General features: G+C 27.1%; 1 protein-coding gene across 5 annotated transcripts in view; it reads right to left on the minus strand.

Moving 5' to 3' along the window:
• Positions 1-15,666, minus strand: part of LOC107440438 (WD repeat and SOCS box-containing protein 1) — a 29,358-nt gene that overhangs the window by 9,988 nt on the left and 3,704 nt on the right. For 2 of the 5 annotated variants that reach the window (XM_043052974.2, XM_071182110.1), the window contains exons 3-8: positions 13,993-14,161; positions 13,657-13,701; positions 11,347-11,555; positions 9,921-10,153; positions 5,992-6,164; positions 3,204-3,317 (exon numbers count right to left, since the gene is read on the minus strand). In XM_043052974.2, coding sequence (XP_042908908.1) covers positions 3,204-3,317; positions 5,992-6,164; positions 9,921-10,153; positions 11,347-11,555; positions 13,657-13,701; positions 13,993-14,161 — 943 coding nt within the window. Of the gene's footprint in view, positions 1-1,335; positions 2,178-3,203; positions 3,318-5,991; positions 6,165-9,920; positions 10,154-11,346; positions 11,571-13,656; positions 13,702-13,992; positions 14,162-15,666 lie in introns of those variants that run through there. The other 3 variants (XM_071182111.1, XM_043052973.2, XM_043052972.2) reach the window with 3 other exon arrangements.

The raw sequence follows: 15,666 nt of genomic DNA on the forward strand, positions 1-15,666 counted from the left end.
TTTTTCAATTAGTATATTTTTGAAATGAATGAAGTTTTGATTTAAACTTACTGCTTCAGTTTCTTGGAGTTATTTATTTAAAAACTTTATACTTACAGGGGTGATTGTGAGCCCAAGTCAAAATTCCGGAAAATTTCTTGGAAAAAAAAAAGTTTTAAAAGTTTAAAAAAATTTAAACAAGGTTTTTTTTCCCTTTTACTCAATATTTCTTAGTTTACTTAAAATATATTTAAAATTTTACACATACCCATATCATTTACACATACCTATGATGACCTGGAGAAGTAATTAAAATGTACAAATATGTCTTTCTTTTTTGAGTTTATGATTATAACAACTATTTACTGATAAAAAATTAATATTAATCATGAATATAAGCTTATAAAGTATCTCTTTGGCTCTCCCTTACAAACAAATAAAATAAACTGTGTTTTTAAGTTCCACCTTTGAAAATTTGATTTCCTGAAACTTCTGTGATCAATGATTTCTTTAAACTTCTGGACCTTCGATCTCCGGAAACTTCCGGATCAATGTTAGCAAAAAATCCGGAAATCCGGATTTTTTCCGGAGCACAATCAGCCTTGTACTTAGCATAAATAAATCTGTTGTTTAAAATCAAAAATTAACTTTTAATAAACAAATTAAAACAAAAAAATTCAATTGCAATAAATAAAATTTATTGAAACTCCAGCATTATATTTAAAATTATGAATAAGAAATGAGGTGTTAACTACTGTTCTATGTGGAAATTAACTCCCCAATAATATCTGTATCATTGGTGAGATTCGATACAATTAAACTTTGATAGTTAAATGCAAGTCATGTTAAGATTTTTTTTTAATGTAAGCACTCTCAATGTTGTTTTACATTTTCACTGAAAATGTCAAAATACGGCCTCTCAAAGCAGCATATATTAATCATCAAGGTCTACAATATCTAAAAATATTATACCGATCACAGCACGANTGCTTTAAGGAACTTAACAGTGTGACAACATAAAGAAGCAACAAAGTGAAAAATAAAAATTAGAGGGAATTTTGTATAAAGTTTTAATTTTAAAATGCACATAATTTTTTTTTAATTTGATAGGTTTTTTTAAATATGTGAAACCATTTCCGATTTTAACAAAATTTTTTAAGATTTAACAGTTAAAGGTATTTAAAAATATATTGCTATTCATTTTATTAGTGTGCATTAAATTATGACATCTCAAACTATCACAAAAAAAATTATTTCAACAAAATAACAAAAATAATATTTTTTTAAAAAATGCCTACTAAAATTATAGTAAAAAAAAATTTAAAAGAAATAAATTTCTCAAAAAAATATATATAGTTTGATATAGTAAAATATTCTCAACTAGATATACTCAATGATATACTATAAAATAAATAAGAAATGAAATTTTAATTTTTTTTTCAAATATTAATAAATTAAGAGAAATTAACAGTAATTTATAAACACTGAAATTTCTATTCACTTTTCAAGCAAAAAAATCAAAGTAAACTGGAACAATGTGAGAAAATGGAGGAAAAAAAATAATGAATTCTTAAAAAGCTGTGTCAAAAAATAAAAATTGCTTATTTGAATCTTATTACATGAACTTCATCAGAAGTTGCATAACTTCAGAGTTTCATTTCATCTAAGATATTAAAATTTTATTCACTGAATCATATCAGTTAAAGCATTAAAGAAAACCAACAAATGAAATTTATAAAAATATAAACTCAATAAAATAAAAAGCTTTAATAAAAATATTCAAAGATTTATTATTTAAAATCTTGATTTCTATAAGCTGAGGTTATTGAAAATGTTCAATAATAACAAAAGCATAAACATGACATGAAAGCAATGGTGCACAAAAACAAGAAATCTTAGCAGCAATTACTTTTTTTTCTACAGTGTTTTAAATAAAAGAAAAACTGAAAGAAATGACTAATATTTTCAAATGCAGCAAGCCACTCATTGTTACACACATTGAATAACAGGTATCTTCATCTCTCACAAAAAGCGTGCAGAATTTAGTAAATGGAAATAAACTTAATAATTTTAATTAGTTAACTCACCCTACGGCAAGGATACGTCCTGATGGAGAGTATGTACAGCATAGTGAATTTTCAATGGGAGCCATAGCTTCAGGAGTTTCCTCTTTAGTGATATCCCAAAACCTCAAGAATCTAAAAATTAAAAAAAAATTAAAAATAAAAAAAAATTATATTTAAAACATTGTCTTTTATTTTTGCTATAAGCACTACACATGTTTCTCTGAACAAAAACTAAAAACTTTATGCTTGATTAAAAACTTCATTTGCTCAAAATATACACGAATTGGAAATAACAGTCGACATTTTCAATTGCTCAAGAATAGCTGCCCATTTTCAAGATATGCCAGACGTGAAGGTGTACCTATTTTTGAGCGTTTGAAACATATAGACTTGTTTCCAATTAGTATATTTTTGAAGTGAATGAAGTTTTGATTTAAACTTACTGCTTCAGTTTCTTGGAGTTATTTATTTAAAAACTTTATACTTGGCATAACTAAATCTGTTGTTAAAAATCAAAAATTAACTTTTAATAAACAAATGAAAACAAAAAAATTCAATTGCAATAAAAAATAATTTATTTAAACTCGAGCCTTATACTTAAAATTATGAATAAGAAATAAGATGTTAACTATTAAACCATGCTAAAAAAAGAAGAAAAAAAAACTCCACTATAATTTCTGTATTATTACAGAGATCAGATACAATTAAACTTTGATAGTTGAATGCAAGTAATGTTAAAAATTTTTTTGAACATAAGCACTCTCAATGTCTCGCATTTTCCCTGTAAATGTCAAAATATAGTCTCTTAATGCAGCATATATTAATCATCAAGGTCTACAATACCTAAAAATATTATACCGATCACAGCTCAAAGAAAATTCGCATTCAATAATATCACCTTTCCTCCCCAAAAAGGGGAAAAAATGAAGGAGCTGAAAACCACTTTTCAAGACATCAGAGGGCACCTCAATCTCCATGGATTTTGCTATTTGTTTTCTTCACGTCATAGCCATTGATGGCAAACATATCCAACATATCAAATATTAAATAGCTGATTTTAAAATTTTCATAAAATTTTTTACTCAGTTTTTTAAAAATTGTTTTTTATTTTATGAAACTCAACAACTATCACTACACATAAATGTATTTTACACATACCCATCATCTGCTACAGTTGCAATATGAGCTCCATCAGAAGAAAATGATACATCACGAATCCATGTTCCATTGTATCCACAAGCGAAAATGAGACGAGGTGAAGGTTGTAAATGGCTAAAAAGTAAAAATTATATTTTACTACAACATTCCTTAAAGTCATTGCAACCCCAAAAAATATATAAGTAAAGGATAAAAGAACACTAACAAAAACTATAATGCAAATGCGTGTAAAAGTAGTGGTACTTTATTTACGTCACAGAAGAGTTGCACAATGGACTATTGAAGATTGTTAGGGAAACATCCCGGAGGATGATTTAAAGACAGACCATCACTATTTTGAGCCACTGCAGAAGGGATGACTTAACCACTTTAATAGCCCAACGACCATGCTTTATTAATAGCCGACTGTTGGAACAGGTAAGATTAGTAAATTGAGCTATTGGCATAATTTTTACATAGACGAAATTGTCGGCTTTAAAAAAATTTTTTACTAGTTTGCTTCTAATCATTTACATCTCTTAACAATTAAAACTTTTTGAACCTATTTAAATACAAATAAAATTTATATTAATTCTAATACAAATATCCACAAACCAGTAGGTGAGAAACAGTGTTGAAATAATTGATTGTATGATTTAGTAAGAAAAGATATTTTCTAGTTATATTTTAAGTACATAAATACACAATTAGAGTCTAAAAAGATTTATTTTAAGAAAAACATCAGATACTGGGCCATTAACTTTAAGTGATGCAAAGGTTCTGGAGACTCAAAAGATCAAAATTTTGCTGTATACTTGGTGGGGTTCAGGTAAACCATTCATGGAGAAAGAATAATTTAGAGCTTTACAGGATTTTTTAAGAACCAGATATTGACAAATTCATCAAAATCCAAAGAATCAAATAGACTAGCCACCCGGCAAGAACAAAGGAAGATTGATGTAAGAAAGTTTTTTTGGCAAAGTCCATGGAGAAAAAGACCCCAGAGTAGATCCCTAAAAAGATGAATCGACTAAGCAGAGAATAACCTATACATTCTTAAGGATATAGACTGGAGAGAAGTCGTCAAATATAGAGATGCCTGGAAAAGGAAGTCACTGAAGAAATACACAATCATACCAGTAATGCTCAATCATATTTACCACTAATGAATATCCCTTTTCCACACACTTTTACATAGATAATTATAAGAAGAAAAAAATTTTCAACATTTTTTTTTTCATAAACAAAGAGCAAGTTCAAAAAGTTTTGTCTTCTCAATTAAATATAAAAATTTAGCATGGTTAAATTATCCCATGAAATATTGCATACATAAAATAACAAAACCATAGTCGTAAAATTTGACAAAAATCATACACACCCAAAACATTTGAGCACTTGTCCATTGAATGAGTCCCAGAGGATGACGCGTGTATCCCAGGAAGCGGAAGCTATGAGACAGTCATCTGGAGAAAAGGCACAGGAAACAACATCATGATGATGACCCTCAAGCATGAATTTCACTTTTAAGCTCTTCATGTCCCAAACATACACCTACAAATATTAATGAAAGGTTGCAATTTATACTTAAAATTTGTCATTTCATCTTACAGTTTAGCATCAGTATCCAAATTAACATAAATTTGTCATCTGTGTATTATTATTTGTAAATTTGTCAGTTGGGCAAAAAGTGCCAGCACTTAATCGCAGTGCATTGAGAGTGCAAATAATTTAGAAAGGATGTGTATCAATGTAACCTAATATTTAGAATTTATTGTGATAAATAATTCATGCAAAGTTTGTTTTGTTTATTAAAATCNACCTTACCATCATTTTGGAAATAATCATTAGTGTATTACTTCATCGTTTTTTCTTCTTTTTCAGATTATTTCCAAAATTTTTTTTTTTCTAGTTGGGTTTAAAGGCTTTTTGTAGTGATTCAGAAAACCGGAAAAATCAGTTATCCGGAATAGCGATGGTCCCGATCGTTCCGGATAATCGGTTCCCTACTGTACTAATAAAAATTTATATTGATTTTAATACAAATATCCACAAAACAGTGGTTGAGAAACAGAGTTGAAATAATTGATTGTATGATTTAGTAAGAAAAGATATTCTCTAGTTTTACATTTTAATCACGTAAATACACAATTCGCCTCTAATAAGATCTATTTTAACTAAAACATTGGAGACTTGGCCATTAGCTTTATGTGATGCAAAGGTTATGGGGACTTTTAGAGATAAAAAGTTTGCAAAGTATACTTGGCGGGGTTCAGGTAAACCATTCATGGAGAAGGAATAATTTAGAGATTTACAATATTTTTAAAGAACCAGACATTGAAAAATTCATCAAAATCCAAAGAATTAAATAAACTGGCCACCTGGCAAGATTAAAGGAAGATTGATGCTGTAAGAAAGGGGTTTTTTTGTCAAAGCCCATGGAATAAAAGACCCCAGAGTAGATTCCCGCTAAGATAGATTTACTGCGCAGAGAATAACTTATACATTCTTAAGGATAGAGATGCCTGGAGAAGGTCAGGGTTTTCAAGTCACTGAAGAAACACACAATCATACCAGTAACGCACAATCATATTTAACACTAACAAATACCCCTTTTCCGCACACTTTTACATAGATAATTAGAAGAAAAAAATTGATGTTCAACATTTTTTTTATAAACGAAGAACAATTTCAAAAAGTTTTGTGTTCTAAATTAGATATAAAAATTTAGTATGATTAAATTATTAATGAAATATTTCATTTATGAAATAACAAAACCATAATCGTAAAATTTGACAAAAATCATACACACCCAAAACATTTGAGCACTTGTCCATTAAATGAATCCCAGAGGATGACGCGGGTATCCCAGGAAGCGGAAGCTATGAGACAGTCATCTGGAGAAAAGGCACAGGAAACAACATCATGATGATGACCCTCAAGCATGAATTTCACTTTTAAGCTCTTCATGTCCCAAACATACACCTACAAATATTAATGAAAGGTTGCAATTTATACTTAAAATTTGTCATTTCATCTTACAGTTTAGCATCAGTATCCAAATTAACATAAATTTGTCATCTGTGTATTATTATTTGTAAATTTGTCAGTTGGGCAAAAAGTGCCAGCACTTAATCGCAGTGCATTGAGAGTGCAAATAATTTAGAAAGGATGTGTATCAATGTAACCTAATATTTAGAATTTATTGTGATAAATAATTCATGCAAAGTTTGTTTTGTTTATTAAAATCACAATAATAGGATATTTAAGTGGAAAAAAGATTCTAAGTGACACTTTTGAAAACAATTGTGCTACCTTGATTCTATTTTAGTCTTATTTAAATATGAGAGTTTAATTTTTGCTAAGTTTTTAAATTTTACAGATTTTAGAACATGTAGGTTTCAATTGATAATTTTTGAATTTCCTCAGAGTGAAGGAAAGCTCCAAGTACATTTGGCAATAAGCAATTGACAAGTAACTTTTATAGTCCACTTTATGGTAGCAAATTAAAACCCAAGTGTGCAAATGCCATAGCATGAACAGTTTAAATGAGCATTAAGGATTTATAGAGTTTTGAGAGCTAGCAGATAACAAATAAAGGCAAGGCCATATTTATTGTTAACATATAAACTTTAAAAATAATTTACTCAAACTCACTGAAATGTACTTTAAAATCTCCCAGATTTCAAATTTTTAGTGATTTAAAAAACATTGATTGTTTGAATTTAAATAATTAAAGAGCAAGAATTTCTGAGTCATAAATAAAAAATAATTTAATTAGCCTGTCTCTAATCAAATTTATAAAATCCTGAACAAATGTTCTATTATTTAAGACTTTTCATCCTTGGATAAACTTTTCAAGCAGCTGCTGTATTTTTTCTGAATAATTATTCAGTTTTCCTTATTTAGGGCTTTTAATATACTTAAAGTAACTAATTCCTAATTAAATGAATAAACAATCACCAAGAGTTTTCTTAATGAAATCATACGAGACTTGGATGTCTAAAAAATTTTATGTCTTTAAGCAGCACTACAGTGAATAGACATGATTATTGCTTGAACAACAATGCAAAATTTAGATTTTTGTATAGTTAAAATTTTTTTCAAAATGCCAGTGTAATTTTGGCTTGTAACTTAACTAACCTTAGAAGAAACAACTAGTTTTAAAGTTATGAAAACATCATTCTTAGAGAGTAACTTTTAGTACTTAGCAAAAATTTAATTCTAATTCTTTGCAAATAAAATAAGTTCATAATAAAATGAATATTCATTTTTAAGTAACACACTATCTCTGTTAAGTTTAAATTAAAATTTAATGAATCCTTAAAAACTGTAATAAAAATTATCAATGTAAAAACATTAGGAAAAAAAACTACTGTTTTTAATTACTTTCTTCAATAAAATTTCTTTATCAAAAAAAATTTAATGAAAGAGAATAAAGATTATTTTTACCAATTTACACATGCCAACAGACACAACTGTTTTTCCATCATGTGACCAGCAACAGGAATAAACAGGTCTGTTGTTCATTTTAAGTGTTCGAAACATATTTCCGTCATTATGCAAATCCCATACTTTGAGTGTACCATCATAAGATGAGGAAATTAAAACAAGATTACCAAGTGGATTGAATGTCATGTGAGACACCATATCACTGTGGTCCATAAGTTGAAGAATAAGTTTGCCTTGAAAAAAAAATTAAAAATAAAAATATACCCCATACACAAAATTAAACTATAAAAAAACATAAATAATTTAAACTTAATTAGAATAAAATAAGAACATGAATATTTAGCATTTATATCAGCCCCATATCACCATAGCCATACCTAAAAATGTGATAAGGCAAAAGTTGCAATAAATAAAAGTAAAAATGTAAATGAAAATTTTAGAAAAGTATAAATATCTTGCAAACTGTTCAAAAGTTTTTCAAAAAAGGTTTAAAGATAACACGAGTCATGAAAGATTCTGTTTTCCGGCAGTTGAAAAAATTCTAAATTTCTTTTATATATAAAAAAAATGTTTTATTGCAAGAAATAAAAAGATAATGCTTAGATAAATATATAGGCACTAATATATATATACAGAGAAGTCTCTATAACAAAATCTGTAGGTTCCAGTTGAAAATTTCTTTATAGAGAAAATTTTATGAGGTGTATATTATTATATGGGGGTTTGGAGCTATTGCAGCTATTTAAGTAAAATGTAAAAACATTTATAGTATGTGTGATAATTTCAAAAAAATATTACTTTTAATTAAAAATAAAATCATACACATTGTAAGAAAATGCTTGAAATGGGGAATTCTCATTCATGGGTAAATCACAAATAATTCTATTGTTCAGCATTATTGCTGTGATTGCAGAAAGAATCGCATGCAAGAAAGACTTTGTCCTACGGAGACTATTTCGAATCTATCTGATTCAAAATTTTAATATAAAGGGGTAAATACATTAATGTATAGATTTAGTTGCCTGAAGAATTACAAGACCATTCTTAAAAAAATTTAGAGGTTTTGTTATTATTTTAGACATATGCATTTTTTATAAGATTATAAAAATTCTTTTGCTAAAAACGATTCCAAACAATAAACTTAAACTTTTAAAACTAAATTTTTATTTGAATGGATGCTTAAAATAAAATAAGTTTTAATAACCCAACTTTCCTTTCTTTTAACTCAAATTACTATCTCACATCCTAAAAAATATTAAAGTTTGAAAACAGTATTTAGGAAAAAAAAATATGAAATTTTGATAGTACAGTCGAACTCGTTTATAACGAGCTCGGATTTAATGAGAACTCGGATTTAACGAGGGAAACGAGAATATTTGGTTGGATCAATGTTAAGTCTATGGAACAGAAGTCGCTTTTAACGAGCAAGACCCGGTTTTAGCGAGCAATATTTTTCTGTCTTGCTATCTTTTTTCTCATCTTTCTAGTCTTTCTGTCTTATCTTTTTTTTCAAAATGATAAGAAACGTTCGCGAAATAAAAAAAACGCGATTAAATTAATTAATGTAATTAAAGTAAGTAAGTATTAATTAAAATTTAAGTAAATTCAATCATTTGACCTCCCAAACCCCCCCCCTCTTCTGGTTGCACGCCTGTCTTAAGTACCCGTTTATTACGAGCACTCGGATTTAACGAGTACATGTTACGGTCCCTTTGTGCTCGTTATAAACGAGTTTGACTGTAATAAATTACGAAATCATCAGACACAAAAGCATACTTTCTCTGAACAAATATATTCGCGTGCAGGTCGTCGGGCTACCGAAGCGGGGGTGCCATCCCCCCTGCAGAAGATCAAAATTGTGATGGCATGTCTTCGGATCATCCTCAGGGATGTTTCCCAGACCGTCGCCAATAGCCCATTGTGCAGCTCTAGTGCGACGTAAATGAACAACAACAACANTTGGCTTGTAACTTAACTAACCTTAGAAGAAACAACTAGTTTTAAAGTTATGAAAACATCATTCTTAGAGAGTAACTTTTAGTACTTAGCAAAAATTTAATTCTAATTCTTTGCAAATAAAATAAGTTCATAATAAAATGAATATTCATTTTTAAGTAACACACTATCTCTGTTAAGTTTAAATTAAAATTTAATGAATCCTTAAAAACTGTAATAAAAATTATCAATGTAAAAACATTAGGAAAAAAAACTACTGTTTTTAATTACTTTCTTCAATAAAATTTCTTTATCAAAAAAAATTTAATGAAAGAGAATAAAGATTATTTTTACCAATTTACACATGCCAACAGACACAACTGTTTTTCCATCATGTGACCAGCAACAGGAATAAACAGGTCTGTTGTTCATTTTAAGTGTTCGAAACATATTTCCGTCATTATGCAAATCCCATACTTTGAGTGTACCATCATAAGATGAGGAAATTAAAACAAGATTACCAAGTGGATTGAATGTCATGTGAGACACCATATCACTATGGTCCATAAGTTGAAGAATAAGTTTGCCTTGAAAAAAAAATTAAAAATAAATATATGTCCCCATACACAAAAATCAATTATAAAAAACATTAATAATTTAAACTTAATTAGAATAAAATAAGAACATATAGCATTCATATAAGAATATTTAGCATTCATATCAGCCCCATATCACCAATTTCAATTGTCATACCTAAAAATGTGATAAGGCAAAAGTTGCAATAAATAAAAGTAAAAATGTAAATGAAAATATTAGAAAGTATAAATTAAAGAAATTCTAAATTACTTTTGTAAAAAAAAATTGCTTTACTGCTAGAAATTAAAAGCAAGACAATACTTAGATAAATATATATGTACTAATATATTTACAGAGAACATAACAAAATCTGTAGGTTCCAGTTGAAAAATTCATTATAGAGAAAATTTTATAACACAGAGGTTTGGAGCTATTGCAGCTATTTAAGCAAATGTTAAAAATTTTCAGTTGGTGTGATAATTTCAAAAATATATAATAATGACTTTTAATTAAAAATAAAATTATACATAGGTACTGTAAGAAAATACTTGAAACGGGTAATTCCCATTCATGGGTAATTTACATATAATTCTATTGTACTGCATTATTGCTTTAAATTAATAATATGAGTGCAAAAAGAAGTATGTACAAGAAAGAACAATCAATTTGTCATACGGAGACTATTTTGAATGTTATTTAACAATCCGATTCAAAATTTTAATATAAAGGGACTACTGTATATTCATTTATGTACATATTTAGTTGCTTGAAGAATTACTAGAATATTCTGAAGAAAAAAATTTAATAAAAAGCTTTTATTATTATTACATTATAAAAATTCTTGTATTAAAAACAATTCCAAACAATAAACTTAAATAAACTTTTAAAGCTCAATTTTTAATTAAAGGAATGCTTAAAGTAAAATAAATTTTAATAACCAAACTTTTCTTTCTTTTAAATCATTAAAATTTGAAAATAGTACTTAGGAAATAAAATACGAAATTTTAATAGTATTTTATTTTAACTAAAATAAAAACTCATATGAAATTTAATAAAAGAGAAATGCAATAATACAGCTACTTATCATCTCAGTCTCAAATGTACTTAATTATTATTACCCTACCAATGAGAAAATATTATGAATTCAGTACCACACATTTCAAAATGTTATTAATGCACTATTTCAAATAGTTTTTAAAAATACCTGTCAAGACATCCCATATTCTGATGCGTCCATTAATATGGCCAGTTGCCAGAACCAAATCTTTGGAAGAACAAAGACGGGACCAGAAAGGAGAACATGGCTTATCACCATAATTTAAGGAAGAAGAACCAAATGCCACAGAGCGAATGAGGTGACCAGTAAACACAGAAATAGTGTTGCAGCCAAAGCAATCTTCTACTTCATGTTTGCTATCAACGAGAATCCTGTAATTGATATTGGACCGTAGCACACAGTTTCAATAGAGCAACTTTAAATAAATATTTTTTTGCGCAATTTAGGCACAATGTTTTAGTTCTTGAAACAAGTAATTAAGAATATATTGGAAAAAAATAAAGAAATTTTAATCAATAACTTTCCTATAAAATTTCTATTTTTAAAAAGGCAACAGTTCATAAGAATTAATTTTTTGTTATAAATTACTTATGAGTATTACATAAATTAATGATATAATAATTTAACATAAATTAACAATTGTTTGATAATTTGGCCCGACTAAAAAGTATTTTTCTGCAATGTAGAGAAGAAAATGTCAAATTTGCTTAATTTTATTATAGATTATTTTTTAAAAAATATTTTATCAAATACATTTGTATGAGACACTTTTTTTCTTCTTCTTTTGATAGTTAGAAAATGTTAGATTTAAAATTATGAATTGAATATCAAATACATACAAATTTTTCAACATTTTCAATTCACATAACTTGTTTTGAAGAATTTTTTTTCCTCAATAATTTTTTGCTGGTTTATCACAAATAACTACAGACAAAATATTATTGAACAATTGAGATTTGAGCAATAATAAGCTAAAGTCAAAGCAATTGTTCCATTTTGAAAGTTTAATTTTTTTTAATTAAATTTTTTAATGTATGAAAAAATTTTCTTCTGCAAAACGTTTGAGAAAATTAAGGAACGCAAAGAAAATTAAAGGGTCAATTAAAATACTGAATATGTGTAAAGAATAAGACAAACCAAAACCATTAAAAAAAATTTAAAAAATCAGCAAATTATGCTATAATAAAAATTAAAAAATAATCAAAGTGAACATTTAAGAATCCATACTTTAAATACCATTACAGAAACAACGGCTCTCTAATAAAAATTATGAAATTCAAAGTCAGTAACAATTATTTGACACTATAATAGTTTTTCTGTTCAAAACATTAAAATAGAAAATAAACTGACCAGAAAATTAACTAAGCAAGGCATTTCTCTTAAAACATTGTAATGATAAGTATTATTTATACCAATTTCACACAATTCTGATTTGCTAAAGGATACATACATATCAAACTCATTTTTTTTTTAAATCTTACTTTAGGGAAACAAGGCTACAACTCTCAACAAGTGACCCAGTTAGTTCAGTAACAATAAAATAGTGAGCAATGTAATTTATTTATTTTGTTTAATATGTAAAGAAATTATAATACCAAAAAACTTTAAGAGAATTCAAAAGGGTTATATACACATTATCTCGTAAATGATTCCCCAATATTAAACATTTTATGTATTTTCATTGGTAATTATTTAATGACTGCTTTACATATCAAGCAAGTTGCATAATTTGTGGCTTTTTTCATTACTTAATATTTAAATAGAATAACTAATTTTACTGAAAAATTGATTTGATACTTGAATTGATATTGTTTTACATCCCCTAACAACATAAGATCTTTTTAGTAATTAGCTATATTAATTATAATTTGCTGACGTATCCTCAAAAATCTGGACCATTTTTTTTTCAAGCTCATAACAGGAAAAAAAATTAGTTAAGTCAATTTTAAATTGTAGGAATTCACCAGTCATAATAAAATAGAATCACACATTTGAAGACTATTTTATTCCCATAACTTAAGACTCCTCTATTAACTTAGTAAAATACCTAAAATTCAGAACTTTTCAAAATCTGAACTCTCCCCAAACACTCGAGTAATCTGGAGTTTTGAGGTTATGCAATATAAGCTACTAAATAATAGCAATGAATAATTAATGATATACTTTTCAAAAAAATCCTAGTGTTTTACAGTAGTATAATCATTTTTATGTCACTCGGCAGCAATTATAGCTTTTGCAAAGCAAGGAAAAGAAACTTAGAATATTTCTAGTAACTCTGATAGAAAACATTTTAATGTAGGCATATATTGAATAAACCATTCAAAGCATTAATGGAAAAATGGAAAATATTAATAAATTAAAACAAAATATTGTGAAGATAGTATAAAAATAATATGAAATAATTAAAGTAATTGAAAACATTTTATACAATAAAATTTTCGAATAAAACAATCTTACCCAATTCCTGGCTTGAAAGGTACATTAACTTCTTTGTGCTTAAACCTATTTAAAAAATTAAAAAATACTCATCATATTGTTAAAAAAAACATGTTAAGTCATAAATAAAAATATCAAATTTACATCAATAACTCAGAAAATATTCAATAATTTATATTACATTAAAACTGTCTAAAATTACAATTATTGTGCACAGTTTTAAATAGTTTAATTAGCAAGTCTTAAAAAATTACTTTTTAATAGACAAAGTAATCAAAAACATATCACTACTTTTGCTAAATTGCACTGTCCTTAGAATAAAAAGAAAACAAACCGTACAAATTATGTTTTACTTACAATGTTGCTTTACAAAAACTCCAAGGAATGATAGTAACAACACAATTTCCAGAAGACCAAGCAAAGTATGACTCATCCGATGAAAAGTCACAACACCAAGATTCGGATCCAGCAGCTTTGGATTTATTTGAATGAATAGGTACTAAATTTGTAATAAGAGAGGCTGAGGCTAAAATATACAATAACACAGGAATTAAAAAAGCTAATATTGAAATTTTCAATTGTTGATCATCAATTACAAGTTATTCTATACTTTATATTATTGTTTTAAATTGGAAAATATTTAAGGAATATTTTATTATAATACATTTTAATTTTAAGCTAATTTAAAGACATATTTTGCTAAAGAAATTTGCTTAATATAAAATAAGTTTATAGCTTTCCAATAATCTAACAAAACAAATATTCAAATATTTTTTCTCTTTATGGAAAATAAAACTTAACCTAGCAAAAACTAAATATTAACAAAATCTAATTTTCATAAACCCAAAAACTATAACTTAGTTTTAAACGAATTGTGATAATTTTAAAAACAAAAAACTTAAGCTTAAATATTTATCTTTTATGACATAAAATTTTGTTTCACAAATAACGAATATTTATAGCTTAAAAAAAATGTAGGACAGAAAAAGAAATTTGCAACTTAGGGATCTTTTAGCTTTAGCAATACCAAAATGATGCTAATAAAACACTCCAAGATAGACAAAATGGTAGTAATATCGTATAAAAAGAAACTGTTCTTTTTTTCATTTTCTGTACTGTTATGGCATTACAACTAATTTCTAAATTAAAAGTTATAAAGGTAGTTGAAAGATTTGTAAACTTTCAGTCTATTGGGTACTCTTTCATTAGGTGGTTACTCAGAGAAAATCAGTTTCATTTCCACACTAAAATGGTATTTACAAGTAGGAAGCAATCAGATTGATAAACAAAAAACTTTTTATAAAATAATAACAGAAAAAACATATTTAGAGCTTTATCACTCACACAAAGAGCCTGACATTATTAAGTTCCTTAAGCGTTAAAGAATAAAATGGGCAGGCCATGTTATCATAATGAATGGAGACCGTACGATTAAAAACTTTTTAATGCCAGACCAGTTGGCCCACAGAAAAAAGGCAGACCGAATTTGAGATGGATAGATGGCGCCTAGAAAAAGACTGGCCTGAAAAAAACTTCTTGAGAAAGCTAAGGCCCACCCTGGTTATCATGCTATCTATGATGATGAATCACAGAAAAAGTTCAAATGATAAAATTTTTAGTGGGGGTATTTTTGTATTGATATCAGTTACCAATGACCAACTTTTCCAAGGCCCATTTTAACAATCAAAATAAACAAAACTATTTTTCCCTTTCAATTTTTTTTTTCTTTTTACATTTGCAACCTGTTAAAAAATAATATACAGGGATGCAAATCCTCCGCTTTTCTGCTTATTTATGATCTTTACTTGGTTTCAGATTTTTGTTCTTTTAATTTAATTTTCACTATAACCAGGGAAAAAAAACTGGAAATCACATAATCAAAATTCGAAATCTCACTACACAGCAAAAAAAAAATAAATTTTTTTCACAAGTCTCGCATAAAAGGATTATAACTGCGACAAATAATGCACTCGATTTTAGAGTGTGCAAACGCTTTACATTTTGGAAAAATTTAAAATGCGACTAGCAAAA

Source organism: Parasteatoda tepidariorum, chromosome 6, assembly GCF_043381705.1.
Source record: "Parasteatoda tepidariorum isolate YZ-2023 chromosome 6, CAS_Ptep_4.0, whole genome shotgun sequence".
NCBI classification, from domain to species: Eukaryota; Metazoa; Arthropoda; class Arachnida; order Araneae; family Theridiidae; genus Parasteatoda; species Parasteatoda tepidariorum.